A 16602-nucleotide genomic window follows, 5' to 3' on the forward strand; every position below is an offset into this window, starting at 1 on the left:
CTTTCTTTGCCAACTATGTGCTGTTGTTTTGTTTTGTTCAGCCTGATGGCAACAAAGAAGGTGAGAGGGGGAAAGTTGTGCCAACTCCTCCCCCACCCCCTACTGCTGGGGCAACAATGGTTTTGCTTGAAGAATCTAAGGGCAAAGTTATGACACTACTTAGAGCTCTCGCTGGTGATTTAAAAATGATCAAAGCCTCTATGAAAATTTTACAAGATTCTGTTGACAAAATGTCTGTGAGGCTAGATGCTGTGGAAACTAGAGTTTCACAGCCAGAAGATAAACCAGGGACTGATGGAACTGTGTTGTTTGGTTTGCAGAGATCTAATATTTTGAAGACTGAGCTTAACGAACCTGAAATTCAATCTTGTCATTGTAATTTATGAGTCACTGGGATACGTGAGCAGGGTAAACCGACTGCCTTTGCATGAGTTATTGAATCTGCATGAGGACTATCAATTAGATATCAAGCAGGCACACCAAATTGTGATCACCCTCTCCTGTGTTGAAGAGGGACCTTATTGGTTCATCATGACAAGGTTTCTGTTAAAGAGTTTGTTTTAACTCTTTTCAAGTTGTTCACCATCTATCTCAATACTGCCTCGAGACACTGGTTCAGAGTGTCTTCTACTTCTCTAGGGTTTGTTGATGGTGTTGTCAGCATATTGATGACCTTTTCGGCCAAATCTTTGGATGATCTTTCCCAGTGGTTTCATGTAGATTTATAACAGTTTGGGGGATAAAATGGAAACCTCAGGCATCCGTCACACCAAAGGGTCTCCAGCACAACCTTCAAGGAACAACTCTCTAGAATGGACAGGAGCCACTGTAAAGTAGCAATTGCCAGGTCCTAATTTAGAGAGTTGCCAGAAGGAAATTGTTCTAAGTGGTATTGCAGGCTGCTGAGAGGTCTAGGAGAATCAGCAGGGTCATACCTCTCCCCATCAGTCCTCCAATGAAGGGCATCCACCTGGATGACTAAGGTTTAAAATTTCTTTAAGAGCCATTAGTCTTTTTAGCAGTGAACTCAGCTGCTGCATGATGATTGTAGCCAAAATTTATTATTTATTTATTTATTTATTTATTTATTACATTTTTATACCGCCCAATAGCCGAAGCTCTCTGGGCAGTTCACAAAAATTAAAACCACAATAAAACACCCAACAGGTTAAAAACACAATTACAAAATACAGTATAAAAAGCGCAACCAGGATAAAACCACACAGCAAAGTTGATATAAGATTAAAATACATTGTTAAAACAGTAAAATTTAAATTTAAGTTAAAATTAAGTGTTAAAATACTGAGTGAATAAAAAGGTCTTCAGCTGGCGACGAAAGCAGTACAGTGTAGGCGCCAGGCGGACCTCTCTGGGGAGCTCGTTCCACAACCGGGGTGCCACAGCGGAGAAAGCCCTCCTCCTAGTAGCCACCTGCCTCACTTCCTTTGGCAGGGGCTCACGGAGAAGGGCCCCTGTAGATGATCTTAAGGTCCGGGTAGGTACATATGGGAGGAGGCGTTCCTTCAGATAACCTGGCCCCAAACCGTTTAGGGCTTTAAATGTCAATACCAGCACTTTGAATTGGGCCCGGACCTGGACTGGCAGCCAATGAAGCTGGAAAAGGACTGGCGTAATGTGATCTCACCGGCCAGTCCCTGTTAGTAACCTTGCTGCCCTATTTTGTACCAGCTGACCGTTTTCAAAGGCAGCCCCACGTATAACGCATTGCAGTAATCCAAGCGAGACGTTATCAGAGCATGGGTAACTGTAGCTAGGCTATCTCTGTCCAGATAAGGGCGTAGTTGGTATATCAACCTAAGCTGATAAAAGGTGCTCTTTGCCACTGAGTTCACCTGTGCCTCAAGTGACAGTTCTGGATCCAAGAGCACCCCAAAACTACGGACCCGATCCTTTAGGGAGAGTGCAACCCCGTCCAGGACAGGGCAAACATCACCTCGCCGGACAGATTAACCACCCGCTAACAGTACCTCCGTCTTGTCTGGATTGAGTCTCAGTTTGTTAGCCCTCATCCAGTCCATTACCGTGCCCAGGCACTGGTTCAGAACAGTCACTGCCTCACCTGGGTTTGATGAAAAGGAAAGGTAGAGCTGGGTATCATCCGCATATTGATGACACCTCAGTCCATATCTCCGGATAACCTCCCCCAGCAGCTTCATGTATATGTTAAACAGCATAGGGGATAAGATAGAGCCCTGCAGAACCCCATGGCTTAGGAGCCACGGCACAGAGCAATAATCCCCCAGCACCACCTTCTGGAATCGGCCATCGAAGTAGGAGCGGAACCACTGCAACGCAGTACCTCCAACTCCCAGCTCAGACAACCTATCCAGAAGGATACCATGGTCGATGGTATCGAAGGCCGCTGACAGGTCCAGGAGAACCAACAGGGTCGCACTCCCCCTGTCTCTCTCCCGACAGAGGTCATCCCACAGGGCGACCAAGGCAGTTTCCGTTCCAAAACCAGGCCTGAAACCCGATTGAAATGGATCTAGATAATCCGTTTCATTCAAGAGTGCCTGGAGTTGTCCTGCAACCACCCGCTCAAGCACCTTGCCCAGGAAAGGGATATTAGCCACCGGCCTGTAGTTGTTAACATCTTCCGGGTCCAGATTAGGCTTCTTCAGGAGTGGTCTAATTACCGCCTCTTTTAAAGAGGCCGGCACCACTCCCTCTCTCAAGGAGGCATTTACAACCTCCTGGACCCAGCCGGCGATCCCCTCCTTATTTGATGTAATGAGCCACGAGGGGCAAGGGTCAAGCACACAGGTGGTCGACCGGACTTGGCCAAGCACCTTGTCCACATCCTCGGGCCTCAATAACTGGGACCAGTGAGAAACAAGAGGAAAGTATTGATATACTTGTGGGAATCAAGGCTTTCAGAAGTACAAAAAAAAATTAGGGGGGAAAATCTAAGCAGGGAGTGCCCAAAATAGCTCAATAAGAACTAAGCATGCTCAGTAGCCACAAAATGCTGAGTGTCTGGGCGACAGGAAAAAAAATGAAACACCTGGGTTGGGGGAATGGAGAATTATCAAAGAAGGCATGATTGGCTAACTGCACTTCACACTGCAATATTTTGTTGCAGGTGCCACTTGTTCTAACAATTCTTGAGTAGAGTTGAGAAAATGGATTATAGAGTAGTTGTTTCAGAGGTTTTAAAAATTATGTTTAATTTCTTGCTGTATCAAACCTAGTTTTGAAGAAAGGAAACATCTTAGCTTTCATGAGAATTCTAGGATGAATGACTTCTATGTATACTTCAGTATTTTGGCTAGAAACCTTCTGATTATGCTTAGACTCTCTCTTAGAGGGGTTGCTTGCAACAATACTGTGAGGTCAGTTAAGTATAGAGACAGCAACTAGCCCAGGGCCACGTTCAACACTTCATCACACTTTCTGCCAATTAATGGGGAACTTCTATCTATTTGTATGCCCTTATTGAGAACAAGTCTGAGTGAATAAAAAGGAACTTCTGAGCAAATATGCATATTGCATACACATTACTGTTCCTGCCCCTGTTATTGTGCTGTCTTGATAAATCTGGTTCCTTTTAATCACCTATTTTGAGGCCAAACTCCATATTGCACTGACAGATCCCTAATTGATCACTCAAAGCTTGTTTTAAGCAAATGCTGGGAGGGGGGTAAAGTTGTTTAATCAATTCTGTCATACTGTTTCACTAATCTAGCCTTCCCCAACCTGGTACCAGGTGTTTTGGGCTACATATCCCATCAGCCCCAGCCATCACAGCCAATAGTCAGGGATGATGGGAGCTGTATTCCAAATAATCTGGAAGGCATCTGGTTAGGGGAGGCTACCCAAGTCTTAAACATGTCCTGCACACTTCCCAAACAAACTGTATTTGCATTGTGGAGGGGGGAAATACAGGCATGAAATAGCTGTGTGTGTCTTTCCTCTTGGCAGATGAGATAGCTTTGAAGGAGTGTCAGTTTAGATCAGGAAAATAGTGCAAAGAAAGAGTTAAATACTTTTCTCTGATCAAGTTAGTACCACCATTCAACATCTGCATTTAGTGTTTCTTATTCTTTTCTTTTTTAAAAAGCACACTAAGTCATAGATCATTGATTTCTTGGCATAATGTGCAATTGGTGCTAGAAATATAAATTACACTCCTGTCAATTTCCTAGTAATCCCTGGTCTTTGTCAGGTCGGAGAAATTCAAACTGCATCACTGTTTAGAAACCTGGATTAGGTTTTAACAGATAGTGACACTTCCTTTTGTGTAAAAAAATACACAAACTGCCAAATAATAACATCATTTCACCTTCCCCAAGATTGTGCTTTCCAGATTATTTTGGATTACTGCTGGCAAGTATCTCATAGTAAATTTAGTTGAAATGGGTACTGGCTGCATTGTTTAGAGTGTCCACTAGGGGATACACAATGACTACTTTTTCAGAAATTACTGTCTGGAGGATAGACTATAAAATTCATTTTTTATTTTTTGGCTTTATTAATTTTCTCTGTTAAGAACAGCTGAGTGTATCTTAAAACAGGACTATGGCTATAATACTATACAGACTTATTTTGGAGTAAACTCCTCTAGAAACCATGAGACTTAATTCTAAATAAACATGTATAGGTTTGCACTGTTATTTCAAATAATGGTAACTCGCTGATCTGTACATTGCCAGATTTTTGTACATGTGTCTCAGCTTTTCAAACTAATAAATGGGTATGTTTGGAAAGCAAATGTATTACGTCAGTGATATGGATGTTAAGTATTAATATGAAACTGGGAGAAAAGCAGATAGGAAAAGGTTTCCCCCCCCCCTACTGTCCCAGTAAGTGGCAAAATAAATTTATACAGTATCTTTCTCCAAGTGAACTTGCTGGTAATGTGATTGCCATTCCAGACAGAAACTGTTACCTTTGCAGGCATCATGTTTTTTTGTTTTCAAGTGACTGGATTGTTGAAAGTGGAAGTGTGTTCTGTAAAAATATATTAAAAGCCATGCTGAGTCAGACTGAAAGGTCCATCTAGTCCCGCATTCTGTTCACACAGTGGCCAACCAGCTGCATCTGGTTAACCCAGAAGTAAAACACAAGGGCAATAGCGCAATCCCAGTTGTGTTCCTCACCAACTGATATACAGAGGCATACTGCCTCTAATACTGGAGGTAGTTTATAGATATCATTGCTAGTAGTCATTGATAACCTTTTCCTCCATGAATTTGTGTAATCCCTTTTTAAAACATCCAGATTGGTGGGGATCATTACATTTTACGGTAGTGAATTCCATCGCTTAATGATAACCTGTCCTGAATATCCCAACAGTCAGCTTCATGGGATGACACCTGGTTCTGATACTATGGGAGAAGAAGAAAAAAGTCTCCCTATCCACTTTCTTCACATGAAGCATAATTTGGTACACATCTATCATGTCTCTCCTTAATTCACATTTTTTTCAGAGCTTAACTGTCCCAGCTGTTGTAAGCTTCCCTCATAGGGGAGTTGCTCCAGATCCTTGATCATTTTGGTTGCCTTTTTCTACACCTTTTCCAACCCCACAATATCTTTTTTGAACTGTGGTGACGAGAACTGTACACAATATTCCAAGTGTGTTCACACCATAGGCAGTATTATATTGGCAGGTTTTTTTATTCTTTCCTAATTATGCCCAATATGGAATTTGCTTTTTTCAAGCAGCCCCATATTTGGTCACTGGTTTCATCAAACTGCCCAGCACAACTCCAAGATTTCTTCCAATTTGATTCATTGTTTCAAAAACCCTTATTCTTAATCAGTTTTCTTGAAAATATATTTGAAAAGAGAGCCCTGGATGGCAAATTAAAACTGAGATTTGATTTGTGTATATGTTGTATTTAGAAGTAGATTTTATTAATATTTTATTTAAAATATTGCTTCCCTATCTTTTTGTCCAGTAGGTCTAGAGGGTAGTTTACAACTTACTTTTAAAATATAAGGTACAACAACAATAATAATATAAAACATCAGATGAGCAGTAAAAAATCCTATAGCAAGAAGTTCCTCAAGCAAATAACCAGCTCACCATACTTCAGGTGATTGTGCAATCCAGAGTAGGACTCCAAGGAAGCTATTAAAATATGGGTAGATATACCTGACATATTGTTTGAAGCTAATAAAAAGCATTCTTGGCCACTACTGCCACCTGGGATTGCAAGAGAGACTCTGGATTCCAGAACCAAATTGCAAAACTGAGCCTTCGGAGGAGTGAAACTTCATCCAAAGCAAGCCATTCCACATTTGTGTAATTCTCAGCTAATGGTACTTCTTGTCTTGCAGTTTCTTTACCCTCATCCAATGAGTTACTTAAAATGCTTGTTCAGAACTTATGGCTGTCAGTATCCCAGTATCCTACACTTAAACATTAATTTAAGTTTTTAAAGTACACTCCGCATGGAGCTATATTCTATATTGCAGGGCATATCTAGAGATGGACATTTTTTTAAAGCTCATACAAATCTTTGTTAGGGTTTCCGATGAAATTTTTTTCAGCTCAGGATCAGAAATGATTTTCCAGGACTTGTGAAAGCTTATCTCAAAGGGAGAAATGGGTTTTATAAGCGCCCCTGCTCCCCATTTTTCTCCTGCTCTGGTTAAAATCTCTCTGTGTGTTAATTTCCAAGCCCTGGATTGGCTCAGTAAATAAATGTTATTTCCAATTTAGGAAGGGTGGGTATGGAATAGTACCTCTATTCTCTATTAGTTTTCAAGATGGTCAGGGGTGAGCTTTCCCCCTCTCTATGCTTCAAGTGGGGATTCCTCAAATAACTCTAATCCTCCATATGGTAATGTATCCAAAATGGCTGTCAATTGATAAATACTCTAGAGAAGCTCCACACAGAGTATAATCATAGGAAGGACTATGTAATGATGGAAGTAAGGGCAAAGACAAAGGTCTATGTTAAGTATGAAGTCTGAGAGTTGAGAAACTGAGTGGGACCAAGAAACAGGGAAGCTAAGGGAACATAAAGGTGGATTGCTGAAGAAAGGGATGAAGAAAAAACTTCTCTGATTAACTGCTTGATGCCACTTTACCTTCTCATGCCACCTGCATTGCAATATGATGTACAGAAAATTTAAATGAAAGTGTGTAGTATATCTAACTATTTTGAAACTTACCCAGTATCTATGTAGTATCAGACCCTGAAAGTGGGGTTATCCTAGGGTTGCCTGAGAGATCTGCTTATTCTTGAGACCCTTGGGGCTTATGAGGAATAGTTAACACAGGGAGGAGAAGTCAGTTGCATTAAGAAGATGAAGAAGCAGGTAACTTGTATTTCACACTCTCTCTCACACACACACACACATACCCATATGTTCTCTTGATCACTTTGCCTGACCTATTGCCATGGCTGTTAAGTGGAAGTGGGGGAAACTCCCTGTGAGATTTATTCATGGCAACAATAGTAGTGGCTATATGTTTGCTCCATGGAAATTTTAGGTGGAAGAAATTGTCACTGCCTGGAAGCTGCTGCAATTCAGAATGATTTTATGGCAGTGGTGCTAGGAGATATTGGATTCGTCTGCACAGATATTCTTGTGCCAGTGGTGACCACAGATCACTACATGGAGCCAGTTGGCAGATACACCAGTGTGGAGGGGAGGTGGAGTTTACCTATTCTGATATTAGAATATTTTGTTATAACAGTCCAATTGGAAGAAAGCTTTAAGGAAATGGAGAATCATTTACTATATCTTGAGGATCTCTGTGGACAGTATGAATTGGAAAGATACAAGCAAATGCAAATGCTACAGCTGGAAAATTACAAGAAGACCAAACGGTAAGTTTGAATATATTGCCATTTTAAAGTTTTATATTTGATTTTACGGACTGAATCCTTTCTGTTTTATGTATGAAAACTTCCATGTTTACAGAACCCTTTATGAAAAGGAATTAGGACACCTCCATTTGGCTAGGAGATCCATGCTGGAATTTAGTGGACACTTCTTGGGGAGTAAGCTCCGTTGAACATGGTGGCACCTCCTTCTGAGTAAACATTGTGCTGCATATATTCTAGAAAAGGTTTTATTTTGGTTTCTTATATCTTCATCTTTTACTAATAACAATGTATCTGTCACATTAGTCATCTGTCAACATTGCTCTGATTCATGGTAAAGAGCATTGCATAATCACGATGGTCATCATTACTTTTACACAGATGAGAAAATAATACTGCTAACAATAGCAGGAACTAGCTATTTCTGGGTGAGCTAAGTGGTAAATTTGTTCATTGTATTGTCACTCAACCCTCAGGAGACATTCAAGTGTCTGTTTTGCTGCTGGCATTTAGTGAGGATAAGATAAATGGCTGTTGGAAATAAACTTGGATCAACTGATCACAAGTTAGTCCAGCTTGATTTAATTGGAAGACCAGTTAGAAATACAACTGCGGCTAAGTTATTTGATTTTTAAAAGGCATCTTTTGAGAAATTCTGGAGACAAATTTGTGAGGTTACTAACATTAGCGAGCTTATGCCCTTGAAGAAGAGCACTGGAATTACCATCATTTTCACGCCAAGCAAGATGGCAAAATTTATCAAGAAAACCCTTTAAGATTCACCTGGATAACTAAAATTTTAGGATAAGAAGATTACAATCAGTAACCTATAAGGGATGGCAAAGGGCTTTTATTATCAAGGACATTTGAATTTATTTGTGTTCTTATAAGGTAATGGTTGCTCTCAGGCCTGTAGAGCAGAAGGGAAGCACACTTTGGGCTCTGCAATTGCCTAGAGGCCAAGATCTACTGATAGGTTGTATCATCTACCTTCCAGGTAGAATATCATGGCAAAGGGGGAGAACAAACTGCTCCCATCTATTAGCTAGCTAAGGAGCAGCTGCAGGGTGTTTTGTTCTTCCTCTCTCTCCCTCCAACTTAGCTCTGACTATCATTTGCCCTGGAACTGGAGAGCAGAAGAAAAGTGTTTTGGTTCCACTAATCAGCCATAGGACTAAGGGTTTCTGAGTCATGTATATGTGAGTTGCATTTTTTTTGGTATGTTTTTTTTTATATTACCCATTCCTCATAAGCCACTTTGAGAACCATTTAATGGATGGATATAAATCTTCAAAATAAATGAATATACAGTGGCCCATATACAAAAGATCATTATTAATTAGAAGTTATATTTGCCAGGGAGCCCACAAAGTGAAGAAAAAGTGTATGTTCCTGAAGTGCTCTCAGCCATTGAGGTTAATACACACAGAGTGATGTCCTGTTAATCTGTTCCTCATTAAAAGTGTGCTCTTAATTGTTTGAACTATGATGTGTGTGTTATTTGCTGTGGTTTCACTGGCTGAGCAGCTGAGCAATATCTGTGTAAGATAAAGAACACGCGAACCATCTTCAAGCTGCATGAAATAGCCTTCTGTTCTTACATGCTATGCGTGAAATTGCATATGAAGGAATATATGAGCCTGGACCATGCTGTGATTTACTGGACCATGCTGTGACCTTACTATCTGGAGTAGTAGTATGGTAAGGGTAAACTGAGAAGCCAGTGATTCTTCAAATAAAATTGTCATTTAGATGTGGCCTGTTACCTGCTAGTACTTATCAGTGTCCTCTTTCTTTGCTGAAATCTTTACTGCCCTGTTTTATTCTTTAAAACTGCCTTTTTACTTCTTTTTGAAATAACATATACTAGAAACTCACAGTTGCTGCTATAATTCAGTACCTCCTTTCTCCTCTCCGAGTTTTGTGTGAAACTGTGGCTATAACATAAAGGAAAATGTCTTACTGTTGTGCTGCTATTTATGCTGTATGCCTTCAGTGATACTGCTTAATTAATTTGCATCCTGCCCTTTCTCCAAGGAGCTTAATAGCATGCTTTTGAGCGTGTTTACTTAGAAACAAACACCATCAAGTTCAGGGGACACATTCCCAACCTAAGAGTGGTTTTTATTTGTTTATTTTTATGTTACCTGCAGAACAGCCTTATGATGTAAGTTAGGTGGAGAGATACTGATGTACCCAAGGCTTTCCCTGTAAGCCTGGTGAATGAGCAGGGATTTGAAAATGTTCTCATAAGTCAAAGCTCTCTCTCCACTTTATGCTTCTGTCGTAATATATTAGATGTACCTCTGAAATAAAAGAAGGCAGTATATGTACACAGCTAACTCAGTTTCAAGATTAATTACTGATCTGAGCCTTTTTTTTCTGGTCTAGCAAATATACACTTTCCTTGAAGATGACATTCTGTAATGTCAGTTATGCCTGTTGGCAACATTTAAGATTTGGCATTGCTGTATATTCAAGATACTAGGCCTTTTCTAAATATAGGAAATGGAGCTTGTTGAATGACGCAACATAGGTTTTTATAATCTAAGAGCCAGAAACTACTTTGAGATTTCACTTAAAAGAATGACAGCTCTTCAGATGACTTCTGACGGAGAGAATGCTTTACGTTTTAACATTGCCTTGAAGCTTGCTGATATTATTTAAAGTTAACAAGATAAGGTGCACTGGAAAGGTTTTACCTTTTACATAGAAATAAAAACTGTGCAGCTGTACCCTTGCTAAAAATTGCTAATCTTCCATCATTGCTGATCTCTGTGTGTCTCTACAACACATACCACACTAGTTACAGTCCATTATGTATATGATTTCCCACAAACAATTCTAAAATCTTTTGCACTGCAGTGTGAATTTAGGTAGAAATATTATGTTTTACTCATGTCTTAGATATTTAAAAGTAAATTACAAAGTATTCTAGTTTTTTGGCACTCCACTGGCACTGTCTTTCAATAATCTTCTCACTGCCAAGTCCTAAGGTCCTTACTTTCCTTGTCTTTTTTTTACCTCTCTTCTGCCTTTGGTAGAATTGACCTTGGACTAACTTACTGCTTTTAGTTTTTCTGAACATTCTTAGCTGGTTGTTATATTTGTTTGATTGCTCAGTTAACATTTCCAGTAGTGGAAACTCTTCTGCCTTTTCCCTCTCTTTTAGGGTCCATTGGGATTCTTGATCCCTGTTATTTTATTTCTGCTCTCTCCTCTTGGGTATTTCATCATTCAGGGCCATCTAGATCGGGGTGAGGAACCTCAGGCCCAGGGACCAAATCTAGCCCTCTTGGGCTCATTCTAGTTCTTGGATAATCTTCAGATGACACACTCCCTCAACTGGCACCACCCCCTTTCCCCTGACTGCCTATTGTTCATTGGTTTTCTGGCCTTTGCACAGTATTTTCCCCTTTCTAAAAGGTTGAAATGCCTCTCCTAAGGCTTAGGTGCTGGCAGTAAGAGCTTTAAGCTAGAATATGCTGGTGTTTTTGGTGTCGTTGAGCTCCATCACACCAGTGGTTTAACACTCTCTCACCACTTCTGGTATCTGGTATTGCAGTGCAGGACTCATATGACGTTATCCCTGTTCTGCACCCATCTTTCCTCATTTCCTCCGTTTTGTGTATTATTTTGGTGCGGGGAAGGTCTGGATTATTTTCCTGAAGTGGATTTAATGCGCCCTTAAGCCTCAGTGTATTGCTCTTCTCTTGTTTTTTCTTTCATAGAGTGTGTGTGCTTTGAATGAGACTTGCTGACAAAAGGGGAGAGCGGACAAGTTCTCCTCCTCCAGCACGCCATGCCGAACGAATGGACTTATGCTTAGTCTGTTGAATAGACTTTTTACTGCTCCAACTCCACCCTCATTGCCCACAGAAATGGAGCCTAGCCGACGAAACGTTAAATCAGTAAATCTCTAAACAACAAAGCCAGAATGGGGGGTGGAGGGAGGAGCACATGTCCCTGAGGACCCCAGCAGATTATGAACTGGAGATGCACAGTTGTGCATTATCAAAGTAAAGGAAAACAGACCCCCCACAACTGCAAACAGGTGGCATTTCGCATTGGTGGAGTATCAGGAGAATGGTTTGAGGGCGGTGGGATTCCTAAAAATCAAGGCATGAACAGCTCTGATTCAAACTTGGCACAGCTAAAGCCCTCCTTTAGAGCTATCACTGTGCCAAGTTTCATCTCTTTAGCTTTAAAAATTATGCAGATGTACGCATTTTGGTTATCTACAGATGCCAATATCAAAGCTATCCCTCATACCACTCAGCCTCTTCCAAATATGGAGAGAGACTTCTAAGTAAACACGTATAGAACTGACTTTTAATAGTGTGGCCACTCAGAAGCTTTTTTAAAAAGTCTAAAACTTTCCCCCCTTCCCTCCCAATCCCCTTTCCTTTTGTGTCATTTTTTTAAAATTGTAAGCCTGTGGGCAGGGACTGTCAAGAAATATTTTTGTAAGCCGCCGTGAGTGCCTTTTTTGGCTGAATGGCGGGATAAAAATGCTTAAATAAATAAATATAAATAAATAAAACAGCAAACTGGAAAGAAGTGCTCTGCAACCCTATGTTTACTTCTGAGGTCTTACTTCTGTTTACTCAGAAGTAAGTCTCTCTCTGTTCAATGGGGTTTACTCAAAGGTAAGCATGCATAGGAATTTAGTACGACTGGGATTCACTCTTGAGTAAGGGAATCAAGCCAGGGCAATAAACGAGCTCCATTGAACACACACACCTCTGATTCTGCCTTAATTCACCCCTGCACAGAATTGGAGATGAGTGTGTGAATGGGAAGGAATGACTTGAGGTGGGGAATTAAAAAACCCTTAAAAATCAAGGGATGAACTGATCTGATTCAAACGACATGCCTAAAGCTCTACTTAAGTGCTCTCATTGTCCCAAGTTTCATCTCTTTATCTTTAAAAATGAGGGAGCTGTAAGCATTTTGGTTAATTCCCATAGGAGCTCCAATGAGCGAGGGAAGAAGGCTGCCACTTGATCACAATGTCCATCAATGACAAGAGCCAATGAACTAGAGGGGGAAGGAGAAGGGGTGGGGTGGGGCAGGGTGGGCGCAATAGCAGTGAAAAGAGAGTTCACCAGTAAAGCAACGATTGTGAAAGGGAGGAAGGCTTGCCTCGCTTATGAAACAGAGATAAACGTAGAGGCAAACCAGGGGGGAAAATAGGTGTGATGGAGCTCTTTGACTGCAGCACCTCTGCTTTTGGCCCTGTCGCTTTTGCCTCTGCCCCCACCCACAACTGTAATGCAGCTCCTGGGAGCTTTTCTGAAATTGAATTTGGCCCTCACAGTAAAAGAGGTTCCCCACCCCTATTCTAGATGCTAATGTTGTAAACCGCCCAGAGAGCTTCGGCTGTGGGGCGGTATATAAATGTAATAAAATAAATAAATAAATAAATGCCATCCCATTGGGAACATCTCTAGCCCATACCTCTCCCCCTTTTGTCCAGTTCTGCATCTCTGATATATCCACTTTGATATCTCATCATGGTCTCAAATTCAACAAGTCAAAGACTAAACCACCTCTCATTCCTCCCAAATTGTCCATTTGTTCTCTGTATTCACCAACAGCTTTAGTTATCTGTGGCTGGTGATGTTGAGTGGGGAAACTACAGTGTTTCTTAACCAGTTGTGCCTTCTCTGCTTTTTTCATAGTTTTTTTGAATTCATAGTAACCAGTACAGTTTCCTGAGGTTTTTTTTTACTGTTTTATTTTTGATTTGGAATGTGAGAATTTTTATTTACTAAGAAATTATACTGTCATATCTCTGCATTCATACTTGTTTGTGTCTTGTGTGATAAAGACATTGGATGAATCAATTTTTGTATCTATGAGTGATATTTAATTGTGTTCTTTTCCCAACTTCGTGAGAAATGTGTACACAGTGGAGGTGAGGCACACACACATGTGCACAAGTAAAGGAAAATGTTTTTGTGAGAACATTGCATATGATATTTGCAAACATTATCATGAAAGAATAATCTGCTTCCCTAAACAATTCCCCCACTCCCTGAAAAACATTGATGCAATGTATAGAGGGATATATAGAGCTAATGTTTCCACTCCATATAAATAGAACTAGTCGTCATCTAGGGATAGAATATCAGAGCTATTTTGCAATCATTGGGAATTTAAGTTAAATTTGTCAATTATAAGTTGACATTAATTTTATTGCTTGTAATAAGCTATTTTATAAACCTTATTATGTAAAGAAGAGGTTTACTTAAAGGGATCATAGTATCTTACATTATTTTCTTCTTGCCTGCAAAATGTTTTGCACAGCTAAATCTGTGACCATACATTATGTGTTGTTTTTCTCTATTGCAGGAAAGAACTTGAAATCTTCAAAGGTAATTTAAATCTATTTTTTTCACTTAAGACAACTTTTTAAAAAACTAAACATAATAAATGATATTTTTGGGGGGTTGTTTTGTTTTAACATAAAGCTGCTTGCCTTTGCACAAGCCAGTTCTACGTAACTTTAGCTACCATGGTGTAAACAGGTGTCTTTGAACTCTATCAGATGAGCGTTTTATTGCATGCTCGTTACTGGGCACGCATGGATTTTTGTGGGTCCCTCTCATGATGTTGTCTGTCTCCCGGCCCTTCTAGCCTTCTTCGCACAACAAAAAAACACTCCAGTAAGTCTGACTTATTTTTAAAGATGGAAGTACCTTATCTGTACCCCGCCCTGAGATCCCAGGAATAATAGGGTGAGATACAAAAGTTTTAATAAATATGCCATATTGGTAAATGGCCAAAGAGATTCTGAGCTACTGAGTGAATACTAATATTGAATTTATACAATGAACAACATAAATTATGTTTGAAACTACAGACCTTCTAGGTTTGAGTTTTGGAAGTGAAGGGACATATATGACTCTAGCAGACCATGGGCATTCAAAGTCTGGTTCAGTTTTGCCTCCTGCCCCCCCCCCCCCTTACACAGACTACTGTTTTCCCAGTGCCTTCCCCCACCCCCAATTCCTGGATGATTCTTTATAAATTGACCTACCTTTTCTTTTCCCATTTGACTACACACTGGCACAGCTCAGCTGTAGCTTCTCACTCTGTTTCTTCTCCTCTCTGACTGATCCAAATGTCCTTCTATTGCTGCTTGAATCCAGTGAGAATGGAAGTGGGCTTGTGTGCAGACAGGGGCAAGGAGGAACTGGGACTGAGGAGAAGCCAGCTGTGATTAGTATTTCAGTCCAATGTGGAGGCAGCCATTATTTTGGGGGCATAGGAGAGCAGATAGCTACAGAGGCGCCATGGTATTGTGAACCCTTGGTCTACAGGAGTGGGTTTAGCAGCCAGAAGCCCTAGCCACTTCCTATGAATACTCAGACCTAATTTATGTGCTTTATTTATGACATGGCTGCCACCCAAAAATGTTTCTCATTGGAAGTACAATGCTTGCATGCAAAGTATCCACAAGATGCAGCTATTGTTCGTGTCCTTGGATACTTTACAGGAATCAACATGGGAAGACCAGTTTTGTGAGTTTGACACTGCTGATAGTGTGTAATTGGGGCCCTCAGTGCAGAGTTGGTTGTGCTGTTTTTTTTTGGTCTCAGCCCTAATTACTACAGTGATGGCCAAATTTGTGGACACTTTTTGAAATTTTCATGTTTTGCAACTTTGCAAGCTTATAGAAATGTTTTGTTTCACGAAATTCAAATGTTTATATATCAATTGAAAGATAATTTAATGCTGAATTCAATTAAAAAAAACAATGCAAATATCTGCAGTACAAAAAAGTTATGCTTACTTTAGTCTAAAAACAAAAAGGTGTGATTGAGTGAAGAAGCGGATTGGAATTGCAAACCCTACTGGCCAATCACAGTCCTTGTTCTGGGGACCAATCGCATGGCAATACCTGCGATACATCATGTTTCAAGTTGGGGAAAGTCAGTTTTGCTGTTCTGTAACTGAAGCACAATTGGAGATTGTGTGAATATTTGAAGTATTTCTCAAATTAAAAGTGTACGTATGTACATCATAAATAGAAAAGAGAAGAAAAGAAAAGAGTGTTTGTACACCCAGGAAAAGAAGCAGGATTGTTGTATTACGTGAATCAGGTCTTTCAGTTGGTATATAAACATTTGAATTTCATGAAACAGAACATGCAAAGTTGCAAAACATGAACATTTCAAAAAACGTCCACAATTTTGGCCACCCCTGTATATGCAAATATATAATCTGCACAAATATAATCCATATAGAAAAAGTTATCCTTCATCTTAAACGTATCTACTAATTCTAGCTGTTATATAAGTTCATTCTTATAAAATAGTGTTTTGGAAATACTTGCCCATGTAATTATCCAGTTACTGTTACTCTAAGACCTAAATATACATTGTAAATGCATATCACCAGCACATACAGTACTTCCCAACAGAATACACATCCATTGTACTACAGCTTTCTAAAACTTGATTGTATGCTAGATTATACACAGGAAGCATCTGAGAGCTGTTACATTCTTGAGCATACCTTGATGGTGAGAGCATGGTGGGGTGGGGGGGTTGTAATTCTAGCTTCATACTACACATCAGACAAAAGGAAGCTGTTGACAAGCCTTCTGGCTTGTAGAGGTTTTGTAACTAGGCTTGTTCCTCAGACTGTTAGTGCAGCTGAACATGAAAATCAAGATACATTTGGAGATACTACTTCTGCTTTTTCTGTGGCTTACATGCCCAAACGTTGTATCAGAACCTGCCCTGTCTCTTTTTATTTATACTCGAGTATAAACATGAGACAA

General features: G+C 40.1%; 1 protein-coding gene across 1 annotated transcript in view; it reads left to right on the forward strand.

Moving 5' to 3' along the window:
- The window catches only part of DTNBP1 (dystrobrevin binding protein 1), a 62396-nt gene that overhangs the window by 9904 nt on the left and 35890 nt on the right, over positions 1–16602 (forward strand). Inside the window, exons 6-7 of the mRNA XM_063130414.1 lie at positions 7679–7811; positions 14166–14188. Coding sequence (XP_062986484.1) covers positions 7679–7811; positions 14166–14188 — 156 coding nt within the window. The remainder of the gene's footprint in view (positions 1–7678; positions 7812–14165; positions 14189–16602) is intronic.

Source organism: Elgaria multicarinata, chromosome 7 (genome assembly GCF_023053635.1).
Source record: "Elgaria multicarinata webbii isolate HBS135686 ecotype San Diego chromosome 7, rElgMul1.1.pri, whole genome shotgun sequence".
Classification (NCBI taxonomy): domain Eukaryota; kingdom Metazoa; phylum Chordata; class Lepidosauria; order Squamata; family Anguidae; genus Elgaria; species Elgaria multicarinata.